Consider the following 27,142-nt stretch of genomic DNA (forward strand, 5'->3'; position numbering starts at 1 on the left):
AACGTCGAGAACTTAGTCTTGTAACAAAGGAAACCAAACTGATTTGAACAGAAGTGCTGAGTTACTTGCATGCTTTAATTCAACCCCATTCTAAGGAATATTTAACAAGAAGAAAACTATTACAAAGCTGTGTGATAAGGAATGAAATGTGCATTGAAATAAGCAAAATTGTATTGCATGAAAATACAGAAAAGGTGTTGTGCAAAATTTAAAACTAAACTTCTTTTCCAACTCAAGAGACTTTAAACTCTTGAAAATTTCAAATATGCTATGGATCACTTGAGTTTCTTCTATCATGGGCAACAGACATTAATGTAATTATTATAAAATATTCAACCTATGAAAAGGATACGTTTCGAAAAATGTAAGAATTCCAAAATCCCAATCCCCCTTTCAGAACAAATTTTGATGAAGAAAAATGTCAAGTATATATTTAAACTATATAAAACTAAAAAATATACAGCATTCGCAAACAGACTGGAACAAAAAAGTTCTAGTGCATAAAGTAAGTCTCTTGCACAACGTCAAAAGAACAGATTACAAAACCCCAACAAGACTTAGTAAGTCCAGGGTGTTGAAAACCATCACAGAAGTTCTACGAGCACAACAGTAAGAGGATGCTCCGCTACACAATGTAACTAGAGGTAAATGTCCGACTACTGAGTTACACAGGCTGTTGTAAGATGGACAGAGAGGTAGTAGCTAAAATGGATGAATATAAATATCAGAATGCGAAATTAAAAAAAAAGTATATATAAATATAGATATAAGCAACAACTTTTAGATACAAAAGAAGTTCCACTACAAATGTACAATATATATATACCTGGGTTGTTGCTAGCAGCAGCCGCAGCTGCTGCTATTAGCAATTGCTGGACGCCGAGAGAATTAGAACCTGCAGAATAAGGTACCCACAGGTCAGTTACAGTTCCCGGGACAGATGTCAATCAACATCAATTACAACTCAAGTAATTTAATCACTAGCAGCAAATCAAAAATTATCAAATATGGATTGATCTCTGTTTGATACTCTAAAATTACACATAGAATTAGTGAATATAATCATAGAAAGAACATTAATAACCATTTAAATAAATTAACAAGTTAACTTTAATCACAAAAAGGAACCGTAAATTTTTTTTCAAAATCAATGAAGTTTCACAAAAAAGATTCTTGTTCTTTGCAATGAATTCGACTTCGATCAAAATGTTTCTCAAGTCATATGACATCATTTTATCTTATGCTTTGTCACTAGATAAACCATTATACATAACACATACATAAATGATATCATTAATGTGCTGTACAGACAACAATTTTACGGTCTACTCGCACTTTGGAAACTGGAGGTTCTTTTACATTTGAAGAAGCATTAACTTATCACTCAAAATACTATTCCCGCCTTCTCAATGGAAACAAGATCCCCAAACCCATTTATTTAAAACAATATTTCACTATGAGGTCCTTATGTTTCCATTATCCACATGGTTTCTAGGCTTTAACACTTTAAATCTAGCTCATAATCCATAATCTTACTTTCATAATGCCTCGATAACACTGAAATTATTATGGTTAAAATTGGTTTGGGAGTTATTCTGATACATGTATAAAACAGACAGCTTTTATATCTTACTCAATGGCATGCTCATATTATATGTAAAGCTAATGGGTAAATATGGATTGGGATAAATTGTGTAATTGTTGGAAAGAAAGGATAAGCAGATGAATTGCCCATACAAAAGTAGACTTATAAATACATGGTTTTGGAGACTACCCCCATCATATTTAACACACCAGTTTCCAAAGGTTAATGTAATGTTAAAACTTCATTAACTACTCCTAACAGAGTACTGCCAAAAGAAAAGTTTAATTTAACAGAAGTTAAAATTTAAAATGAAAAGTTGCATTAGAAATAAAGAAATTTTTGTTCATGCTTGACTGGTGAGAGTATATAAAGGCATCTACAACAGAATTACCGTACCGTTATCATTTTGGTTTATCCGCCCTATAGGAAAAGGAAAACACTCATATCAACACCACATTAAAACACAACGCATCAAACGACCATCTCATCCAATCGGATGAAATGACTTTCACTTGAGAATAATTCTGATTTAATAATTCTGGTCTTCAGAAAAAACTTATAATAAAAAGCTGTAGCATGGTAGTTAAGTGACCGCATATACCAAATCGAAGATCATTGAAATGGTATTCTGGGACACTGATTGAATTGATCACAGAATTCAAAGCTTTTAGCATACTGTTAGAAACATTTTGTAAATTATGGTAAAATGCATCCGTACACATGATAAGAATATGATATTCCAATCAACGAAGTGCAGTGCTACCTTCAAATTTTTGTAACTGTCTTCATGAATCATTTTTTTCTCTGCTTATTAATAATCATGTGTTTATAGATGGATTCTACCTGATGAATGTTAAATCAACTTCACCTATCAAAAAGCTTTTTCAAATATTTCATCATCATTAGCAAAATGTATCCAAAATAGCAAAGATTAGCAATTCTATTTTGAACACATTCTCTTCTTGAAACACAATTCATTTATGATATCCTTACAACAGAACAGCAGCCAGTTCAAATTTCAAAAGGATTGCTTCAAATATTTAAAATACCCCTTAAATACAGCATTCTAACATCAGTTTAATTTTTGGACCAAATTTGCAGTACTCTGGCCTGACATCAAAGCATGATAAAGCTGTAAATTTCTATCAGTTTTGATTGTTGATATGAAGGCTTGCTGGCATGTTGTGGTTTAGAGCAATCCAGTACTTCCTTATCCCTTCCCCGCCCACATTCTATGTTGCCAAATCATCGACAACGGTATCTAACTTCACATGTGTAACACATACATCTTGATTTACAGCATGCTATAGATATTTAAATGATGAACAAAATAACTTTATTACATGCTATGTCATAATATGTTGCATACAGTTTATACCTTATCCAACTTTTTTTTTTTTAGAAATTTGAAAAAAAAAAAAATATTCCACTGAAACAGATGAATTTCCTTACAACTTTGAACTCCCTGTGCATTCCTTACTAACATATGAAAAATCTAGAAGATTCTTCATTTCTCTCTTTATCATATTATATCTATTTCAGGTCAACAATTTTCTATCCTATTATTTTCCTAGAAAGTACAAACATGATCGTATAGGTCACAAAATCTAGAATCAAACCCTCTAATGTTGTTTTACAAAGTATTTTATTAACACGGTCATATTCCTGGTGACCAATGTCTGAATTAAAATTCTGATATTTTTGTGCATGTAAACAAAATGTTTTCTTTTGAAATCATTCCTGTTCATCAGAATCTTCTAGACTTTACCAAACTAGTGGTGTATGTAATATGTACAGATGAATCATACACAGCTCAAAATTCACCACAAACCAGCACTTGTATCACAAAACTTCAAGTATTTCCCCGCTTACTGCCAGACTAGTACTCCAAAACGTAATAAACCTGATTAGAATCAAGCAATCAAAAGAACCTCATATAGGATATTGAACATATCAACAAGAATTCCAACAGACACTCACTCATTTCTTGCTATTTGTTAGCTTAGATGCAATCACATCACAACTTTAACATTAAAACAATATTTGTATGGCATGGATAATAAATTTGGTTTCAAGACCATTTTTTATATTTCAAAACAAATAAAGTTGATGTGGCATGAAATACAATTATTCAGAATTGCCACAACTAATGCATAGACATTCAATCACATTGTATATCTTTGCATCACAATAAATAATTACGTTTCTGAAGCAAAACCTCGTCTAAAAACTTTTAACTCCACATAGGAAATGTTTGAAATTTTTTAAAAACTTCTTTAAAAAATTTTAAATGTTAAAACATCAGCTGTGATGCATCGTACAACAATTTAACTGCCAGATGGTAATATAACATCCATCAATCCTAACACTTACCCATATTGTTCATGTTTGCTAGCATCCCCATGTTTCCCCCTGCAGCAGCAGCTTGTTGCAGCAGCTGAAACAGTAGAACCAAAGTAAAGAAATATCTAACAATCAATACAAATATGTCCTCAAAAAAGCAGCAAAAATGCAACACATTCAGCCTTGTAAACTGATCAGTTGTATGCCTTAAACAAACATTACAATAAATAGTCTCAACCTTGTTACACACGCAATTATTTTCACTTGTCATATACTTTTACCCTATTTTTCAAACTTATCCTGAAAGCACTGTTACCTTAATCTTAGGAATATTTTATGTTCAGGTTTTAAAACTTGTCATTAAGTGGTCAAAACAAACTACAGAAAAATCAAGGAAACTTGTGAAGCAGTTTTACAAATTATAAAACAGTTTTACAGATTATAAAACAAACGAAGGTAAAAAGCTTAGATTCAAACTCTGGCAACTATTGTAAGCTAGAATTGTGGGAACTCCCAAATTGATTTTGCAAAATATGTGGTGAATGTACGCCAAATTAATGCCTGTCTCACCAGAACTTGCCTTTAGGTAAGCAATGCCATTTCAAAGCCTCCTTTGGCAGGGTACAGCATTTATATTGTAGGTGCACATAGATGTATGGCAACAATCATAATTATGTGAATGGGGAACATTGGACATCTTCTTCAACCTCAAAAACATTTTACAAAATTTCCTTTTTGATTCTTGGTTCAATTATGTATAACAGTAAAATAACACATGATTTTCTAGCCTTGCCAGAGTTTGTGTGGATATCATTAATCAGTCTACACCTGATGTACACATTAGAACAGGTGTGGTAATCGATGCTGACTTTGGGTTTTCTTACACTCATTAATTCAAAATATATCATACTAATGCAAAGTGCTTGTTTTCTACGGCTAATGATGGGGATGGGGCACAGATCCTGAATACCGATTCATAACACACTCTGATTCAAAAGGCTGAAAAAAAGACATCATTTACCAATAACTAGCCTTAACTGGATGTAACTCCACTGAGGAGAGTATATACACATGCATCATATGCATCAAGTGATAACTGTTTTTTTATGATTTGGTGTTCTTTTTGTTGACTTTTATTAAGCAGTAGACATATAAAACGATACTGTTACAATATCATATCGTTCTTTATGTTTTTTTTCTTATTTCACATCCTACACCTGTGATACGTAAATTATAGCTTGATTTCATTAAATAACACAAGTATTCATCTATGTCTTTATCAACTTCCACAGTAACAACCTTGTATAAAACTAGAGCACTTGAACACCTTTGCTTAATGATAAGATGATACACCCACTCGCCCACATCTTCTCTCTAACAGCCATAGCAACCCGCTTTCATATTCTATAGAGTCAGAACAAAAAAGAAAGACTACATGATTTTGGCGGTAGATTCTAGTCTCCTATGAGGATAAGAACATGCTCCTTTTATCCTTACAAGCCTTAGAAGGCCTAGCTAGACTGGAAAATATCAGGTAAATTTTCATAATGTTAAATCAAATGCTTTGAAAGTTAAGCCAGGTCTTTTTTGAATCTGAACTGTTGAAGATGGGTTACAGACGAGCAACTGTTTCCTTCTCTTTGTAGTGGCTTTGTCCTCTTCTGTATTCACTCAGTTACATGGACCTACAGTCAACATCTATTATCTGGATTTTTCTTAAACAAAAAATATACCTGGTCCATTAACCACCTGTATATATATATTCAAAAACATATTTTGATTTTTATTTCACACTAAAAGGATATCAGGAATGCTGTGCCAATCAAAACATTGAGAAACATGTTTTATGGGTTTTTTTTATTATCTTTTAGTCAAAGTTGTAAAGATGAGGATTTTTTCTTTAAGATAATTTTCCAAGGAGTTAACTGGCTAGTGTCTTTCAAGTTAGGAGTTATCAAACAATGATTATGGACATAAATTTTGTTTATTTTTTGGTGTTTTTTTTTCCTCCCCCCCATCAAGTTTTTTTCCTTAATAAACCTGCAAAGTGTTGAAGAAGTGTTTTTCTCTTTTTTGAAATGACTAAGACATTAAACTTTCTTTGACATACTATCTGGATGTAGATATAATATTTTTTCGGTCCTTTTGCCACTTAACGAAAATGTTTTTGAGGGATGGCCAATTCATCTTCACACGGATTTTCATGGCTAGGTTATTACATGTATACTGCCATGTTACTTTGACTAGCTTGCGCCATAAAACTTTTATGCATTAAGCAAATCATACTCTAATGAATGACTTTTTCATTTAATATTCCATTTCAAAAAGGTTAGATATTAAAGAGCGATTCATCTTTATTTCATACCAGGGATGCTCATTAATGTGGCAATGAAGAGTATGTTAGATATAAGGTTCCTGGGTATAAGAGTACAAATCTGATAATAACATTGAAGCATCTCTGGAATCTGACAGACCAAACAGGTAACAAATTGTTAAAGACATTTCACAGAAATAATCTACCAACCACACAAAACTACCACCGAAATATTACAAGTGACCCTTGAGTTAGGATTTCTTTCCACTTTTCTAAAAGGGCCTGATTAAATATAATACCGCTCTTTCTCTCATTAGCTGAACTGGAGCCATATTTTTTCCATATATTTTTGGGGGATGTATGCTGCTGGGCCGATGGCGTTTCTGAATTAGAGTGCCCTGGCAGCATGAAGAACACTGAACAGTGTGTGAATGCCACCAAGGGATATAGGACATAGTTTTGGGAGTTTTTAGTTAATTTCCCATAATTCTATCCTGGTTCTGACAAGGTCTCCTGCTGCTTTCAGTGGTCTTTATACCTAACTCACTGGCTATTAACTACCAGAAGGAGAGTAGCACATGCATAGCTCTCAACTTCCAAAACCAATTCAGTTAATCTGATGAGAATCCTTGAGCACTCCAACTATACAAATGATACCCTTATGACCGTATACTGCACTCCATCTGGTAATGGGGAGGAAGTATGACATTATCTACAGGCAAAACAGATGCACTACAACTAACTAATGATTTTTCAGGTGCTTCTCAGCTTGCCAAGACAATTAGGAAAATGTTTACCATTTTATCAATTCAATATAGTTTTTCATTTTACTCAACTTTCCTATTTCTATTCTGAGTAATTACTCATCCTTTTAGCCAGTTTGTCATGTATCTTGTATCATTTTGTATTTTACTCCTATATTCTAAAATAATTTTTCCATTGATGGCTAAATATTACAAAAAATTTCTAAAAACGAAAATGCTTAGATGGAGTTTCACATATAAGAGGTCTATGAATGACACCTATTCTAGCTAACACAATAGAAAATAGGCTCTGAGGGCTGCATTAAGAAACCTCCACAGCTGTTTTCAGCTACACAATGTTCTTCAGGTATATCCACCTCTTTCCTCTTAACAATGATCAATTAGAAATATGACTTACAAACACATTCCAGTGACTACAACAATGTGGAAGGGCCACTTGGATAGAAAACAGATTTGTCAGGAAGGAAGTTCTCAATGAGTCATAGTCATTCCTTCAGTAGGAGGCTGTATTTCATGATGCTGGCCCCACAAGTCACCCACCCTATACAACAAAAGACTGCCTGCCTCTTATACAACATATAATACTGCTGCATGTCATGGTAATCATTGTTTCCATATGGCCGTGACAGATTTAAAAACATGCGACTTCAGTAATCTATCCCTGGCAATTACACGACAACTGCTCCACCACTGAACTCCAATAGAAACACAAAAAGCTGTTGAATGTATGACGCAATGCCATCAACAGGAATCTTGTTAGAATACCTGCTACAACTATGCACACACAATGATCATCGACACTCCTTCATCAGATTCCCTGCGATCTGGCTTGTGACATAACCACAAATTGACAGCCCAACACTCTCTTACCCATCAAGCAATATTTCCTCATTCCTATGAAGCTATTAAGACTTTTCTTTTGCCTAGAAAAATTGCCCTTTTTCCTCCTGCTCTTCGTTCACTTAATGATGATCGGTGTTTTTATGAAGGCGAGTGATCAGTGTCAGTGTTTCGTGACGAGTGAATTATTTCCTCCTATTATTGAGATAATCACTTTCTGGTACAAGTGCATTGGTTCTGGCCTGCACTTACATGTACTTATATTCAGGGAGGATTTTGTAACATAAATCTGAAGACAATTGTCTTCTGTTTTAGAAGTTATATAATTGACATTCCATTTGCTGCTAAAATATTTTCACAGAATATTCATCATTGTTGCCAGACGTCATAGTCAGTTTTCGCTATCTCTTCATGTAAAAAATTCTCAACTCTATTTGCTGGCACTGAACGAAATAAACATTTGACAGGTGTAAGGAAAACTGCTTCTCAAAAAGTAATACTGAATCCCAGTACATCAAGGATTAAGTATTTCTTCTGCATTCATACTTTTATTGAAAAAATGCCAAAGAGCAGTATTTCTTTTGATTAAATTCCAAATGTTACATAACAGTTCAAGTGACTCGGAATCAATTTTTGTTTTTATCTCATTTAAAGCCCTATCAACAGCTATGGTCATTTAAAGATGGCCACCTGGTGTATGCTGACTTTATAGTGATACCTCACTGAAATATACCACTAAATACCCCCAGCAGGACCCCCCACCTTGTCACGTTATACCGATAGCAGGTGAACCAGACATTACGTTACCACTAGTTTCTCTGAAGTAAAGCCTATGGACTTCAAGCAATGAATGGATCTTTGTCCTGCCTGCTGCAGTTCATTATGTCAAACAGCAATATCTTTAAGGGATTACAGCCTATATTTCTAAATACGTACAGAAAGATACTGTGGGGTCATGTTGTTTCCTACAGACATATTCCAAAGGTTGGCACTCATCTGTTGAAGTTTTTTCTGTTCTTTTTCTTTTTGTGTGTCAGCAAATTTTACGACGACTGGTGACGTACAACCCTGGAAAATAAAGACATATTTAAGAATGAGTCTGACTTAGAAATACATACAGTTTGATACAAATCTGACGAAGAAATACAGATACAGTTTAGAACAAGCCAGACAAAGAAATACAAATATAATTAAGTGCAAGATTTAGATATTAAAGTGAATCAGTCTGACACATATTGATTGAAAAGTCAGGATACCTGTTTATTACATGACAATAAATCAGCGTTTGTTATTCTAAAATACTTGATACGGATGGGTTTATAACAAGGCATGGGTTAAATGTATAATAAATATGGTAATTAGAAGTCAAGAGAAATATCCTAAATAAACCTGCGTGACATTTTCAGACAAAATTTTGTGCTTCTGTTTGAAATATTTATTAGAATTTTACATCATTTTAAGTGGTTCACAGAAATCAAAATCAAGTCATATCTTTCCAAAAAAAATGTTCATCTTCCCATAATAACAGCAGGGAACGCTTTTCATAACAGGTAAAAGCTTATAGAAAGTATATCATGCATTACATGCACTGAACTAGGTACAACTGTGACATTCACTGTACAAGTAAATGACAACAATAAAATTATATTTGGCGTGACTATCTACCACATTTAGACCTAGTTGCTTGTATTAATGAAATATGCGACTAACTTCCATCTCATGAAATATTGAAATAGCTATAAAACAGATAGATGCTGCACATCAAAGTGTCCTGGTAGCACAGAGTAGTAGTAGTAGTTGTGTGTTTACAGTTACACTGTTAGATCTTCCCCAGGGAAGGCATGTTACACCGACTTTACCACTTCATTGATCCATTCACATATAAGCATAAAACAAAAGCTATATCGATCTGCCAGGATAACCTTCAACATTCTCCAACTTGTATAAAAGAACTTTCCTTAAAGGAAAGGTGTTACGTTTCTTTTCATTTGAAATTCATCAAATGGCCATTAATTCAATTTTAAACTGAAGAGCAGGATGAATATTTGATTATATTTGTCTTTATTAATCCCAATTATTGTTTCTAAATGTGAACTTCACTTGTAAACAAGATCTCCCCCAGACTGTTGCTCAAATGACAGTGGTATTTCAGATTCAGACTTGACAACAGACCTGACGAATAGCTGTGCAGCCTTCACATTCAAACACAGAATTATTGACTGGGTCTGATGGTAACAGATGTTCCATAAGGCCAATCTGGTATCCATAGGCAAACATTTATTTGAGTAGATGTTCCAAAATGACACATGTTGACCAAACTGGAAGACAACATCTGATGTCATTGCTTTGACCCAACACCTTAGAAAGCCTCTTTCCTGTGATCTTTATCTTTTTCATTCAATAGATAACACATTTCCTTTTTGCCAGTGTTGGTGGCTCTTCCTCAATATATCATCTTCAGCCAGTTTAAACAGCTACAACTTTTATAAGCAACCTTTTAATCCTATCAAAGGTCACAATCAGAAGTTGTTCTATGCTAAATCTAACCATCTCCTCCTTTGACATCCATCAAAATAGATAAACCTTCTACATCATTTTGTCACAACAAACATTTTATCCAACTGCTGTCTATTGATCTCATCACACAAGTACAACAATCATATTTCTAAATAGTTCGAATAACAGGGATGAAGATTATTTTCCTTGCTAAAAGGTGGAGAACAATTACAATGGCAGTGAAGAGGAGCTGTTTAAATTTGTTTGCTGGATTTACTGCTCTGTGAACAGCCATGCTTATTTCAAGGCAAGGGTTTCCTTGTTATTAACTAGTGGTTACCTTAATGTGAACAACATAAGAGAGGACCATTACATGCCATCCATGTGCAACTGGGTAAAAGGTGTCTTGACCAAAGACAGAACCACACCCCACACACTGTTGTACCACTCACCCTAGATCTACACCTCCAGTTACTTCCCCCTACCTCTTGTTCTGAAAACAATCTGTCATCAACCTTTACTTACCTCCATGGTCTGGGAATGATGGGTACTCTTTATCGCATTCTGTGCAGACTGTCTGTTTGCATATGTTACAAATGCACAACCTGTGAAAATAGGATTTTATACATAATTGATATCATCTAATATAAATGAAACTTGAAACATGTGTTTTTCATTTGTTTTAAACAAGAAGTGTTATAATTATGTAGTAATTACTTCGAGGAAACAATTTTTTGTCTCAAATTCAGAACATATTTGCAAAGTTGTCTCTTCAAAGCTCCGTAGTAATTAGAGCTGTAGTTAATCTGCAAACTCGGGTTGATTTGCATTCCATGTATCAAATAAACAAGCCTGGTTTCCTAATTCTGTACCTTCTACACTGATTACACATCTGTCTGTCAATCACTGCGGGATCTCCTTGATGTGTGGTGTGTGTTAATTACTGTCTAACACTGACCATTCATTATCACTACACCTGGGTAGATAGCACCTGGGTAGATAGCACCTGAGCACTAATAACTTATTACTATAGAATAATCTATATAGAAGTCTACAGTGTGGGTCATGCTGAATGGCAGACAACTAACCATATGACAGGCAAAAAAAATATTCACATATGAACCAGAGAGGGAGAGAAACCAATTAAACAAAGACAGAGAAACCGACCATACAAGTCAAGAGATAGGCAGGAAAACACTCAGAAACCAACCATACAAGCTTAAGATAGGCAGGCAAACACTTAAAACCATATAAACCATAGAAAGGCAGACAGCTACTCACAATCATTTAAACCGTAGAATGGCAGACAGCTACCCACAACCATATAAACCAGAGAAAGGCAGACAGCTACTCACAACCATTTAAACCGTAGAATGGCAGACAGCTACCAACAACCATATAAACCATAGAAAGGCAGACAGCTACTCACAACCATATAAACCAGAGAAAGGCAGACAGCTACTCACAACCATATAAACCAGAGAAAAAGGCAGAACAGCAGCTTCCCTAAGTATTATGTGGAATATGTGAAACATGTGATCTGTGAATCCAGATTACATTAATTATCTGTCAAACAAATTGTCAGCTCAATATTTCTTTCTCTGCCACATTCCAATCCTCATTAGAGCATCTTGCGTTGTGGAAATTTTAATAACCATGCACAAGCATCATTGAATTTTGAAAATCATTAGTATTGATCATTGTTGTTTGCACAGATAAGAAAATCAATGACATCAAAAACCAAAATCAACCGGTACTGCCTGTATATAAATATCCAAACCCTCAGACGGTATCTAAATCTAGTTAAAATCTTATAAGCATCGTTACTTTAATTATCTGATTTAGAAGAAAGCTAAACTAATAAAGAACAAATACAGTGTTAAGTTCCGATCAGTGCAAGTTTTTTTACTGGAAACTTTTTAAAGAGAAAATGCCAATTTGTCCTTTGCAGTTATGTTTCAAGATGTAAATGTAAAAGCTATGCAAAAAAAAAATCAGAATAGCCAGGTACAATGCAATTGAAGAAAGTTGAATCTTTCATGGGACATCACTGTCTGTATGAGAGACATTTAGACAGAGAAGCAACAAGAAACCTGATTAAAGTGTGGAAAGCTTATTTCACAAACAATGAGAACCGTCCATAACACCTATTACATCCGAGGAGACATTTTCACCTATTGCCAATGACAGGGAACCATTACCACGGTAACTGGACGATGGAATCAATACCCAGCAAACACTAGGCCCTGATCGTTGAGGATCATGTACATTGCCAATATATCAACGGTCTGCCCTGCTCATGTTCTGCACACACTACACAGTGTTTAACCAAATAATAATGTTAATTGGATTTAACTAAATATAGATTTCGAATCCAGGAGCAGTCCCACTATTTCAATGTTGATCATTTTCAAATAAAATTATTGTTTTTTATTCATTCAGCTTTTATCATTGTATCAGGATATTTTCTAGGTTTGAAACATTTGTTTGAATCAAAGGAGACAGATGTTATACCAAATCATGCACATTAACCTTACATACAGTATCATGTTGACATATCGTCAACATAGTAAACTTATAGGATTATAACCAGGATCTGTCACATGTATGACTCATGACATCGAGGTAAACTTCTCATGGTAAAGTGAAATTTTGTAACAGATACAAGGCACAACTTAAATTACTATAATTATCAGGTACTGTATTTTCTGGGTTATAAAATTTGTCAGATGCGACTGACATATTAGACACATAAAAATATAAGCCGCACCCTTTCTTACAATTTGTTAACCATTATCTTTAAGGAGTTTATTTGGTATAACAGACAACAAAAAAACTATTTCAAATTCTAGATTTTGACCTTTCACCCAATGACCTATCACTCCCAAGGTGCAATGGTTTATTGTTAATTCCTGCCATTTGTTGAGCCATTCTGCCAATTTTTTATTTTCATGAATTTATAAGTCGCACAAACAACCAATAACGATAGAAGCTACAACTTAAAATCGAGAAAATATGGTATACTGTATTTTCTCACTTTAAAAATGACTTGTAGGTCTTTCATAATGGTTAAAAAACTGGAAGAATCGATAATAAAAAAATTATGTTAAATAGAATTTTGATAGGAGGTTACTTGACGTCCAGTATTTTGTAAAATATGTTGCAGACAGCGATCTCTGTCCAGATCTCAGTGGGCGTTATTACCTTTACTCTGGCCATTCTGATCCCGCAACACTGTACAATCCTCTATCGTCCCAAACGGTGCAAACATCATTCTCACATCATTTTCTGTACATTTCTTTGACACCATCCCAACAAAAAGCTTTCTCTCCTCTGAAAATATACAAAATATGATTAGTATTATTGGTATTTAACCACTTCAAACAGCCAATATCAGTTTTAAAATCAAAAGCTACCATATGCATATCTTGTGCATGTATGTATTTAAAGTTTTTTTTACAGAATGTCACATACAATTTAATAAAACAGTTTATTTTATTTTCTACTGTTGTATAACTACTTTCAAATATGAAATGTAGTCTGTATGTCGTTTTCTCAGACAGAAATTATTATCAGGGATCAATCTAGGATATAGGAGAAAGTACTCTTTTTGAGACTGAGGGTAAAATAGCCTGGGTTCTAAAGGGTCCGAGGACGATGCTTCCGAGGCTGAAAACAATTTATAGTTTTTCAATACTTTGTGATTGACTGTTTAAACAAATTTCAAATAATGGAAGTTTCTTTTTATAACAGAAAATGTACAAGATCCAAATTCTACTCAAAAACAATGAAACTGCGAGATCAAAAAGTAATTTCTGTTGAAATAGGGGAAATTCAAAGAGTAAAACCGTAATTTAAAGAGTAGAATTGGGGGATACATTTTATGATTCAAGGGGAGCATTCTGCAGAGGGGAATTGGAGCTAATAGGGTAAACTACCCAATACCAGTAGTAAATAACCCTTGATTTATCACTGATTCCTCCATTAGAAAATTGGATGCAGTTACAAAGGTGAGTCAGTACCAGATGACTTTATCATCAGCTCCTTTGTTACTACAGCAGAACCCTTAAGTCTATACGCAGACTATTACCAGGTAAAAATAACCTAGTACAGATTAATTACAAATAAAGAACAACGGCATCACTGTTTGGAAGCCAACAGGTGTAATTGGTAGGCAGAGGGTATATAGAGAAAACTTTCATATACATAATCTAATCATTTTCTCTCTCTGGTAGGAAACAAACGTGTCACACCATCTCTCATTGGCATTTTAAATAAATCAAGTGTCGTAAGTAAAAAGTCATTAAGGAAATTACAGATCATTCCTAACTTCCACAGGTTAGAAAATAAGAATTAAGACACAATACATAAATATACACAATCACATTCTTTTCCTTGTAACATACATAATTTGATCCTTGAAAATGAGAAATTTTTTAACTGACATATGACAGTGTGTAGAAGTACTACTTTGTCAGTTCATCCATTTGTGTGTAGACATGTCATCGCTTTACAAATTATAGTAATACATCATTTTGTGCTTTTATTATGAGTAACTAAGTAACAGTAGCATGTATGCATATCACATCAATTTTAAGAAAACCGTGTTCTCCCTGTCAACCCGAAAAATTAAAAAACCACAATTTCATCATGAAGCAAGTTCAAGGTTGAAAAAATACATATTAAGCCTCTAAAGTCAGGAGATGGACCTATTGCAGGACTACAAAACATGATTTCCCTGGGACTCTCTATTGCAGGACAACAAAACATGATTTCCCTGGGACCCTCTAATTAATGAATTCTGGGGCCTTACATCATATATGAATAATTAAGTAAAAACTTGATGAATTTTGGGAGATTTTGTCAATTTAAGGAGTCATTATGATGGTTTTTGAGTCTACAGTCGTACAACATCACCTGAAATTAGCCCTTTTCCAGTTATATACAACATCAATAACTGCCTATTACAGTGCTAAACAAGCTTGTGTAACTGGTTATACCTGAATACTTCCATATCAATAGAAATGAATACATCATAACATATCTGGCACAAAAATAAATCAAAACGATAACAAATGAAGACACAGCAAAATAAGAAAGTAATACTGACAACAACAGCATTTTAGTTCAAATTTAAGAGTACATGTTAACTGAAGGTGCATGACACAAAACACTTTACAAACATACTTCATAATGTATAATTCTGCCTGTTCCTTTTAGGACCGTTTTTCTCAAAATACAACTGATACCCAAATTCCTTTTTGTATGATCTGAGCATCCCGATAAGAAGTCTTCCTAAAACATCACTTTAAGATCACAGAAGCATGCCTCTGACCACATGTCCACTAATTGTCTTACAAGGTTGTGTAGTTGGGAGTGTAGTGGGGATTGTAAATCAAACCTCCAGCCTCCTTCCTTATCCTCCTAACATCAGAGAGGCATATCTCCATGACAGAAACTACACCATTTCAGGGGTCACTTGGTGCAAAACTGCCAAATAGTTAAACCTCTCTCTCCAACAAACACTTCCCATATGACCGAATTCATACCAGTTCTTTTCCTATAGTTCTTCATTATCTATGTTTTATGGCGTTAGGTTTGATTTTATTTGATTTAAGGTTATTTCTGGATTCTGTTGTTTTCTGCCCTTTATTTTCAATCTTAATTCATCAGACAGGGACTGAAAATGAATTTCTTCCAACACATGTGAAGCATTTTGCAAGTGTTTAAAGTAGATTTTACCCCTAAAACTACAAAATAAAAATAGTATACATCTTTATCAAATATGCTAAATTCTGAAACAGGTATTGCTTCATCATAGCTCAGCAATCAAATACTAAGTTCCATGTCTATCAGAGTCTAGTAAAAGTGCATGTTTTATTTACCACAGGTAAATTCTGGCTCAAAATCTTTTTTTATTTATATTTTTCCTTCAGAAGTCAGGGGTGGAATGCCATATTCCCCTCCAATATATCTTTTGTCTTATTTACAAGAAAATAAAAAAAAAAAAAAAAAACGGGACCAAAAAAATTCAAACCTGAAGCTACACATCTATTCATAACTTTTTAAACTGCCTCTATTGTACTTCAGCTCTGTATCTGATTCTACCAAACGGTTCTGATTTAGCTCTGTATCTGATTCTACCAAACGGTTCTGATGCTGATTGTACCAAACAGTTCTGATGAAGCATCGCCTATGATGCGAAACCGGTCAACCGTAAAAAATGTAGCAAACAAAATACAGAAACTGCCAAGGTGTGTTATGGTTGTATTTCATTACCTCCATTTATCCATAAACTATAAAAGTACAACATATTAGCAATGTTTAGGTTAAAGACACAAAAAATCATCCACACTACTTCAGATATGCTAAGTGAACTTTTTTGTTGTAACTCATTCTATCATAATTCTGTATAAGTGTTTGTCATGCAGTCCTTCATTTTTCCATCAGCAACGCATCAGATGTAGGAGGCAGTATGTATCACAAAAGTGAGAGTTAGAGGACCATGGTTTGTTTTCCTGCTTGATATATATGCGAGTTACAGATGTACAAACTCAGTGTGTATGTTCAGTGATAGGAAAATAATTGTATTTTCCATCACTGCAGCTTGTTAACACAGGGCAATGAACACACTTGTTACATCCCTGAAATATTGTTTTCCTTGGAATACTCAGATATATGTACATTGTCTTGTCATTCTCCAATTCTGTCGCAACTTCAGAACTTATTACTTCTCATAAGCTATTTCAGTTCCCCGGAGTTCAGAGACACTCAAAAACATATATGGTTATTTTTAGGACTGAACACTAATATTTTCACCAACAAAAGAATTGACAGAAAATTGTCCAATTACATCCAGAAATAATTTGACATACCGTTTCTTTTTTCACTGTCGGCAGGTTTCATCTGTATTGGATGGTGCATCTGAAAAGAAAAGACAAAAGATATGAGATAAAAAGATATTGTATGTCATTTACAAAGCAGTCATTATTTGTTAAAAAACAAGGAAATCTGCAGGAGTTTATCATAAAATGACAATCCTTTGATAATTTACAACCCAACTCCAGTAGCTTCATTAGATCAAATGATCATTTCGTAATTTCAAGAGTTCTAATGACTTCCGATTCCTCATTCATGAACCATCATTTCTGAACTTCATGATGACATTCTTAGGCATATATTATTTCAGACAAATAATGATATGGTTTTATGTTTTCCCTTTTTAAAAGCCAATATGCATTTGCTGTTTAAGTACTTTATTTGTGTCCTTGCATTAGGAAGATACTTTATCCTAATTGTTTTGGATAGAATATTAAGGGTCTCCTGTATGTTGTTCAGTAAGGTAACAACCACCTACATGGAGAGCTGACCTAAGGATGACCATGGCTGATGACAGGACAATAAAATAAACAAATAAGCAAATTTTATTTGACATTGTTTGACCTCTGACAGAGATCACAAAGACCAAAATAATAAACACTATACAGTTAAGGGCAATCTAGCAGAAATGGTCAAAATCCATTTACTAAAATCAAACATATATATATTAAGTTATTTATACACAAGTCTGGACACTAGTTATAGGCCAGTAATGATGATATAAGGATTTCATTAGTCAGAAATAATCTTGACCAGCAACTAATTTAATAGGATGAATAATTTGTGTGTATATTTCATATCACAAAAGGATGACTACTTTGTGTGCATATTTTGTATTACAAATTAAGTATGTTTCCGTTAGTGCTAACATCTGCAGCCCAGTCCTTATAAATCATGTTACCTTCCTGATCTCAAATATAATTCAGCAATCTTCTGGCTCTCCTCATATAATTTATATTCACATCAACACATAAAACCCACAATGATTTGGGTAAACAACTTAACAGTGATAGATTGGGTGACAGGACTTCTACAGATAATATACATCTTTAATTAAGAGATGATGTGTTTTGAAACATAAAATTTCACAGAATAAACACCACAGAGAACCCAATCAATTGTTCAAAACAATGTATACAAGAAAAATATTTTCTAAATTTTTTCTTAATTGATCTGCAAACACACTGAAAATCATTAAACATACGGTTTCGTTCAACATCAATAATGACAAAAAAATTTGTAGGCAAAGTCTCCATGGATTTAAACAAGATAAATAATTGATAGGACAAACAGATCGAGGCAATGTGATGGGATATTACACAAACTGCTAGCAGATCTGTCAATTCATCAATATGAGAAAACCTACTCCAATATTGATAGCCTGGTGCCACCTCATGCAGCTCAAATTTGATTCTAGAAGGAAGCAATGGGAAACTGTCTGTAATGTTCATCATTAGATACATCTCGGTAACCCATCAGGTCTGTGAAATTGATACAGAGACGGTAGTCAGTAAATGTCAGATTCAGGGTGTTTAGGCATTAACAAGCAGCCTGAAGGCCTGACCAGGTGTATCTCAGGTAACTGCTGCTACTTACAGGTGAACAGCATTAAAATACCAGTAAACACATAACATGTGAAACCTTTCAACATTACCAGTTTATATCACTATTTAAACTTGGCAAAACCTCAGTTACATGGTGTAACGACCATTAAAAACGTGTTGTTGGGATTTTTTGGTGGGATAAACATAATTTGAGAACAAACCTGTGTTACGTGGAAGATAACACAGAAACGTAAGCCTAAGGTTCATTAACATTACCATTACAACTCAAAATGACAACTTCAAGGTGTCTGAAGTTTGACAATGTCACTGCCGTACAAAAGACACACTTATTTCAAGATTTCCTATATTTTGTATTTCACTTTCAACATCTTAATAAGAGAAAATAAGAAATTATAACAATGCCAACTTAATTGCAAACTACAAGTTTTCCATAATTGGCCATGAGATCATCTTAGACCGACAATGATATTGATGTCATTGAATTGTTAGTCTTGAGATTTTCCCCAGGATCACAGATCCTAGGATTTACACCTCCTATTCATGGCAAAATCAGAAAAAGTTCTCCTATTTTGCAAGTCATACATGTTTTACCTGTATTTTTTATGTATTCAACGTAATCTAGTACTGTAACCCTCCTACATATGAGACAGAGTCGTTTTATTAACAGTGTATCACTTTCAACATTAGTATGGTCATATGAGAATGAAAACAGCAAATGATACAACTAAGTAAGTGATAGCCATGAAAATCATGGCATACATTGTGATACACTGTTAAATATTACAAACTGAGCTTACAAATGAAAAATTATGAAAATCTAATACCCCATAAATTAGCATTATTTTAATGACACAAGATGGAAATATTGCTTATAGCGAGGAAATCTTAAATTGCATGTAGTACAATTTCAAATGATTTTATGAAAATTGTTGGAGTCGGTTTCTTGATATCAATTTCAGTACACTGGTTCAAATATATTCATGTCTTAAGACTTCCCTTCAACACAATGATCCTAAATTGATTATATCATATAATATATACAACAAGGGTGACAACTATCGTATTTGACACAAATAAATCAAATTGAGATACCAAATCTCTGACACTAGATAAGGCTATGAGGTAGGATCCACACAAATTTAATTAAAAGCTTTTTTCTTTTTTTTTTTAAGCATGCATCTTTCTTCACAAAGCACTTAATGTCATTTACAAACCCTAAAGTTAGATTCTATCTAAGTCTATCTAAGTCTTGTGGCACTTCCCCCTCACTAGATGTGCCATGTTGGCAACTTATTATGATTCATGTTTCCTACATCGTACAACTGAGATATGAGGTTGGACACGTCTTCACTCCAAAAACCATCTATCTGCATTATATTGTCAGCACATCCATTTTAAAAGACACGATTTTCAACAGTGCACAAACTTAAACCAGCAATTAAAAAGAATTTCTTACAATGAAGGCATCATGCATATTTTACTTAGGAAAAGCATGACAAGTTTCCACAGCAATGGATAAGAAATAGTTGATATAATTAAGATTGTATCTTTAATTAATTATTTTCAATTAAATGTATAAAGTGAATCATCTGAAATCTACCTTTCATCTTTTGCCATGGAAAATACACTTATATAATTACTTCCTTGTCTGTCAGAGACCCATCAGCAGAATGCATGCCTGCATAGTGCAAATGGGGACTTAAATATGAGATTTGCAATTCAGTTGTTTTTTTTCAAAATACTCATATCTTATATTCAAGAATCATCTTTCTTATGAAATATGTACCAGATATTGTTACTGAATTAAAAAGTTTTGTAATATTTAAATGAATTTTAATCAAGTTTCCCCTTACAAAACATTTTCTATTCTATTCTATTAATGCAGATATTTGAGGCAGTGTTGTGAGTAATGTGATCGAAAATCTTCAAGTATGCAAGGAATCTTTATTTGAGCTTTTGATTTTGTGGGTCTCCAATTTCCCCCTAAAAAAGGTTATGAATACAATTTTGCTTTGAAAAGAACGCCATATTCGCCATTTATCTGCCAAGTTTAGTATTTTTTAAAATGCAAAGGTTCACCACAGTGCTCAAGGTCTTTTATTAATTGGGTAAAATTAAAATCCATCAGGAACATCCCACCTATATAAGCAGATCATTTATACGACAAAGTCGAACCTTAATTCTGCGTACCAAGACACAACCTGTTACCATGTCATTGCATTCATGAAAACTACTTGGGTATACTATATGTATAATTAAAGTTCTGGTTCCTTAATAGAGAAGTAAACGCCTACAAAAGAGTGAATTAAATCTTATCATTAAATCATTTTGAAAGTTGTCACAATGTAGAATGACACATAATCATTTTTTAACCCACTCTTGTCAATTTCTATCAATGACATATGATCGACACATCTTGTGTATGTTCAATAGTTTAGTTCGGTCATTTGATAGTTACGTCCCCACTTCTTCCATCTGAAGTTATTTCCATTTACGTACAATACAATATACCATTGATTTTTTTTTTCATATTTATGTCCTTTACAAAATTTAGTATGCCAGATAATAGCCCAGAGTAGACTTTCTTTGTGACAAGAATTCATGAATACAGTATTTACGCTTTCCACTCACAGCAAGCCAACAGTGGTAAGACTGAGGATTTGCAATGCCACTGCCAGACTTTCTGTGCTAACTACAAGCAGGAAGTGGAAAGTATACTAGCTTGAGAGATTTTATGAATATGTTACAATGAACATGCATATCGGAGAGATTGCATGACTAAGGGCGACTGTAAAAATATGATGGAGCCGGCAAAGAAATTCACTCCTGCACACATTACGTGTATGCTGCGTGTATGCTACGACATGATTCTGATAAGAATCCCCTCCCATCAGATGAACTTCAGACCCTCCTTTCAGATAAACCTCAACTCCAATTAGAACTGATCACCCCGAGACAAGGATTACTCCACATTTGTAACTTGTCAACTCCACAGGGCTACAGGAATGGCTTGTTACTGACTTTGTCAGCTAAGTTTTCTGTAATATTGACGAGATCACACCTGAGGAAGGCGTGAGATTGAAGTGTCAGGTATCAAGTTGTAAGCTAATTGTGATGTGGATCAATAACGTGCTTCATTACCACATTATACAGCAGACAGATCTCACCATCCCCACCCATACACAGGTACCACTCCTCACACTCAGTATTGATATACCAACACATGTACAGTGACCATCAGTTCCATGGATATAACAATCCATACACTAAGGAAGACAGCAATTTACAGAAAATGCATGTAATAAAATATAGCTATAAAACCTCACGTCTAGAGACCTAAGATTAGTGCAATTATCACACATTTTTTCAAATCAAATAATTATTCACAAATCAGTTCTATTGTAAAAATAGGTGCATCAACAGAATCTGTTCTTGAAGTCTATTGTATAATTGTTTCTTTCCTTCAGTTAGTTAAAAATTTCAATTTCTTAAATTCATTCATAATGGAAGGGTAGTAATTCAATTAACTAACATGAAAATGACATGCTTTGTGATCATTTACGTTAAAGTCTATATTTTCAGCACAGTTTAACCCATGACCTCTACAGGTCATAACACGAATCAGTTCATTCGTTTCCTTCCTATCTGACTTACTATATAAAAATTTTGTGTTATTATTCTTTATTTGGATCCAGGCTACTTTGTGTTAATGTCCTTAGGAGTAAATGTCTTTTACCTTTGATTAGCTTTAATGAAGAAATTCAAAATGATTCTTCCCATTAACAGCCGAATTCATTCTAAACTTCTAATGCAAAATAACAGATATACATCCCAACTGAATTTTTCTTCCTGTGATAAAATGTAGAAAAACCTGCTAACTAAATGCAACTGAAAATACTATATAAAACAAATAGTGGTTACTGAATACCCACAAACATCTCGGAACCCTTGTGCTAATGATCCGACTCTATATGATGATCTACGTACTCAAGGTTGTAGTCATAGTGATGTGGGATAGACAATGTTTGACACAACATGACAACCAAGTACTACACATACCACCAACACATGTTATCATTTTCCTTATATCCTTCCTCTTCCTCACTAAGCAGATTGGATTGAACCAGCAGGGGAAAAAAATCTGGCAGGGAGCCGTACTGAGTTGATAAGGCATCCAATTGCTGTTTTTAATGAAAACATTGCCTGAACAGATTTTTCTCAGCGCGCAATATTGAAGTATTGCATTCTTTAATGATCTGTTTGTTAAAACTGAAAAAGGTAGTCATTTTTTTTATTATTATTATTATTATTATAGGCTGGTGTGTGATCTGGCAGGCGGCCACAATGGACCAGTCTATACACTGAAGAATCAGGAGAAGATAATGCCAGATATTCCTGGCATGGCTAGATCTAGTAAAAAGCACAAATTTACATCTGTGTTCTGTACATGTACTTCTCCTGGTCTATATGATATCCAATATCATAACTCATTACCTTTCTGGTGATTACACAAATCCAAGCCTGCCTTATCCCTTCATCTTGGTATGACCCTATAACCAACTTGGATGTTCCATCTACAAGGGTTATTAATCTAGACAAATTTTACAACCGGAAAAGAGTAATATTTAACAAGTGGTACATCTTCCGCTCCCTGTCAAGTAAATATACTGAAAACATGGGCATATTTTCCATAGATAGGAATCCCCCTCCACCTTAGAGCTTATTAGTATATTTTTATTAATCAAGAAAAAGAAATTTCAATCCAAAATGACATTGTCATTTAGACTTTTCTTGTTTTAATATTAAGTATCCTTGGAGACAGATTTTGGCTGATGATTGCCTTGGTGGCAATCCTTGTTGTAACATTAAGTATCCTGGAGACAGATTTTTTTTATTTTATTTAAATCAGGTTATTTTCGTGTATGTCATATACTTAAATCCTATCCCTGTTTAGAATTCTGGAACAATAGGCTGTTCAAAATTTCTACATTTCTCAAACATTTTCTTTTTCACAATGAGGAGTATTATCCAAATCCTAGATTAATCCATGACATGGACCAAACTCCCCTCCCCCCATTTTCACCCGATTCATATCATGTTCATGATAGAAAAGTGATCATTTTTGAAGAGATGCTACATCCTCATAGCCCTTTATCTCTCACCCTAACTAAAGTACACGTCAACAACAACCTCCACCTGTGCTACAGTGATCAACATCTGCTAACAATTCTATGGCAACATTTGATTATTTTTATTACAGCCAAAACACAAAATGCTTTGTTAGTTTGTAAACTGAAGTGCTTTAATCTCAAGTGAGTGTTTTTAGTAATAAAAACTGGTAGAAAACTGCAAAATTCTGTAATATATTATAGAAAACTAGAGGATTATCACAAGTCATTTATAAAAATAAGATCTAACAAAAATCACATGTACTTCTATTTGACTAAAGTACAAATAAAGTAGTCAATTTTATCTCTATACCAATTTACTATATCACAACACAGATTAACATCCGCTTTGAATGAAATTGAATAAGATATCAACAAAAAAAATAAGATATTGTGTTTTAATAGATTATAACTCAAAAGTTAGGTGAAAAAACTTGTTTTCACATAGATGTTATGCCTTCCTACACTAAGTAAAGCTTTTTCATAATTACCTTATGTGTAACAGGGTAGTTTTTAAATGTCAGTGTTTAGTGTCTGTATCTCCACTATCAGTAAACAAAGTTTGCATCACAGCAGTCCAATAAAAAGCTTCAAACCATTCTGTGTTGGCGGGATGTTTGTGTTTCAGAAATGCAAATCTTTCCATGATTTTTTTTTTTAATTTTTATTTTGAAGGATGTCTAGACCTCTTAAGTTCCACATTAAACTGAAATGAATATGGTTGGTTAAACACTCAAACTTGACCAAATTATTTTCAGATTGTGTAGCAATATCATTTCCTTCTGAAGCAACCTAGACAACAAATGCATTCATTATGTGTTAAAATTCCTCCACTATAACTAAAGGATGTTTTAGTTATCTAAGTAACAAACACATAGTTTGTATTGATTCCTCACAAATGCCACTGAATTTCTTTAATTTGAACCCACGTCAGTTTGTGTTACTCTGGGCATGGAGAAACAGACCAGTCTGTGCTTTTTGGTTGTCCTTGGGAAAGACACTTTACTCTAATCACTTTGGACAACATGGGACTAGTCTCCCCATATGTTGTTAAATGAGGCAGCCACCCACCACCTACTTCTTAGAGACCCCGCCTCAAAATGACCCTGGCTGTTCACAAGGCAATAAACCCAACACACAATTCCTGAATTCAAGGCTCACATCTATCCAGTTAGTTTGAAAAAAAAACTGTTTTTCAGGCAATATATTCAACATAAGAAATAAATATATTGTACTTGCCCCAGGCAAGTTTGTCTACATTTTTTTCACCTGTAAGACCACTACAACTTGATGTCCCTGGCGACAGACAAGAAGATTTTATACTCTTACCGCAGAGATGAAAGTTTTAAAATCTAATTACTATATCCTAATTAACGAATCTTGAATTACAATGTTGTTTTAAATTTAAATATTTATCATATTTGTCTAGACAGACTGGTTTCTAGAGGGGAGGTATTTTAGAATTTTGATATCAATATCTGAAGCCATAAGTTAAGAATTACTTCATTATCAAGATCTGAAAAGCAGGATTAAAATTTCCTGATGGTGTGGATGTAGATTTTGAAGGTCTTCCTATGTAAATATTAATCAGGCTTGATGGTTTGTTACTTTTCATCATTAAAATATTCTATGGATTCTCCCAGTGAAGACCCTCTGTTGATCTTGATTTGCACCACATAAATGTCATTAAGTGAAAGTCATAATAGAAAAAACTAGACATAAAATCTACATAAAGACATAATTCATAACAAATTTATATGAATTATTCAATTCAGACATCCTTAAAGTTTTATACTGAGATGACTATTATTCACACACCAGTTTCCCTACAGTACTATACACCATGTATATACATAGTTTTGTCACAACATCTAGGACTATTTACATCTTAAATTTTTGTGAAAGGTTGTTTTGAAAGTCAGTTTAGAATAATCAAACCACCTAACCATTGTATCTACTCCATAGTTCTATAAATGAAATAAACAATATTACATGCTTCATTTCAGGTTTAATTAGACAGAAAAGATTTGACTTCAGTTGTTTTCAGAACATTTTATCAAACTTATTAAATAGTAATGGCTGCTTTAAGATCTGACCTGATATAGAAAATAATTTTCCTAATTCAACAAAATTTCATTTTACCAAATAAAGAGAACATTTCTAGGCTTGTTGTTTTAATAAAAACTTGCAAAGTTTTCACTCCATGCAAAATTTCATAAGGAAACTTTGACACACAAAATTTAAAATAAAATGAGTTATGTAAAATAGATATAAAATGGAAATAAATTAAAGATACATTTCATCATATGATCAGAAAAGTTGCATTTGATAGGTTTTAAGACCAAAGTGTGGAGGACAAAAACAAATGGAAGCAGCCATTTTGTTGTGCTATTTTCAGTATAAATGATGTTACATAATTGTCAAAATCATGACATTACAATTTCTGTCACAGTCAATAAAAAAAAATTCCTGGGTAATATCACACCAGTGACGTTTACCCAAAAATATTACATGGGCGAATTCTCTGGATAACAGTGTTATTATGTGATAAATGTCTTCCCTTGTCATTCCTCCTCCAATCACCAGCGTAATGCCTGCTGTACTTTTTGCACACATTGATAATAATACATTAGAAAAGCTATGGCACAAAAGTTTTTTAAGTAAATCCAAATTCCTAATCCTATTACAGTGTGACTTGTCGACCTAGTGGTTTGACTAGAAGCCTGTGATAAGACAAAGCGATATTGCTGATTTAGTAGTGTTAATGCCAGTGACAGTCTGCAGTGATCCAGTATACAAAAGCCCATTAACGTCAATTCCTTAACCACCACTGCCCCCCCAACATGATTTTCTCTATACATATTGATCAACAAACACAAAACAAACAGTACCCTACAGGCCAAATATTGATTTCTATGTTAACTTATCATAGTTATTCCCATTTCTCTTAATTATTACTAGACCTCCTACAAAACCCTTGATGGTTCCTAGCATTCTGTATTGAGCTAATTCACACTCCAAACCACCACATAAAACTGAACAGGACCGTGAATAAAACCGCTTTATAATCCTTAACTGATCAAATGAGAATAATTAGAGATTATTAAATCATGTAATGAGAATTGGCAATGTTGTTGGTGGACATCAGCTGAATGGGATGAGGTCCAGTTTACAGGCACATAGTTACA

General features: G+C 33.8%; 1 protein-coding gene across 6 annotated transcripts in view; it reads right to left on the reverse strand.

Annotated features, from left to right (window-relative positions):
- The window catches only part of LOC132559591 (CUGBP Elav-like family member 2), a 78,071-nt gene that overhangs the window by 25,083 nt on the left and 25,846 nt on the right, over positions 1-27,142 (reverse strand). For 4 of the 6 annotated variants that reach the window (XM_060224225.1, XM_060224222.1, XM_060224220.1 and 1 more), the window contains exons 4-10: positions 17,218-17,266; positions 13,547-13,675; positions 10,868-10,947; positions 8,783-8,914; positions 3,959-4,022; positions 1,982-2,005; positions 827-895 (exon numbers count right to left, since the gene is read on the reverse strand). In XM_060224225.1, coding sequence (XP_060080208.1) covers positions 827-895; positions 1,982-2,005; positions 3,959-4,022; positions 8,783-8,914; positions 10,868-10,947; positions 13,547-13,675; positions 17,218-17,266 — 547 coding nt within the window. The remainder of the gene's footprint in view (positions 1-826; positions 896-1,981; positions 2,006-3,958; positions 4,023-8,782; positions 8,915-10,867; positions 10,948-13,546; positions 13,676-17,217; positions 17,267-27,142) is intronic. The other 2 variants (XM_060224223.1, XM_060224226.1) reach the window with 1 other exon arrangement.

Source organism: Ylistrum balloti, unplaced genomic scaffold (genome assembly GCF_031769215.1).
Source record: "Ylistrum balloti isolate Yb309-2 unplaced genomic scaffold, AGI_CSIRO_Ybal_v1 Utg370946, whole genome shotgun sequence".
Taxonomy (NCBI): domain Eukaryota; kingdom Metazoa; phylum Mollusca; class Bivalvia; order Pectinida; family Pectinidae; genus Ylistrum; species Ylistrum balloti.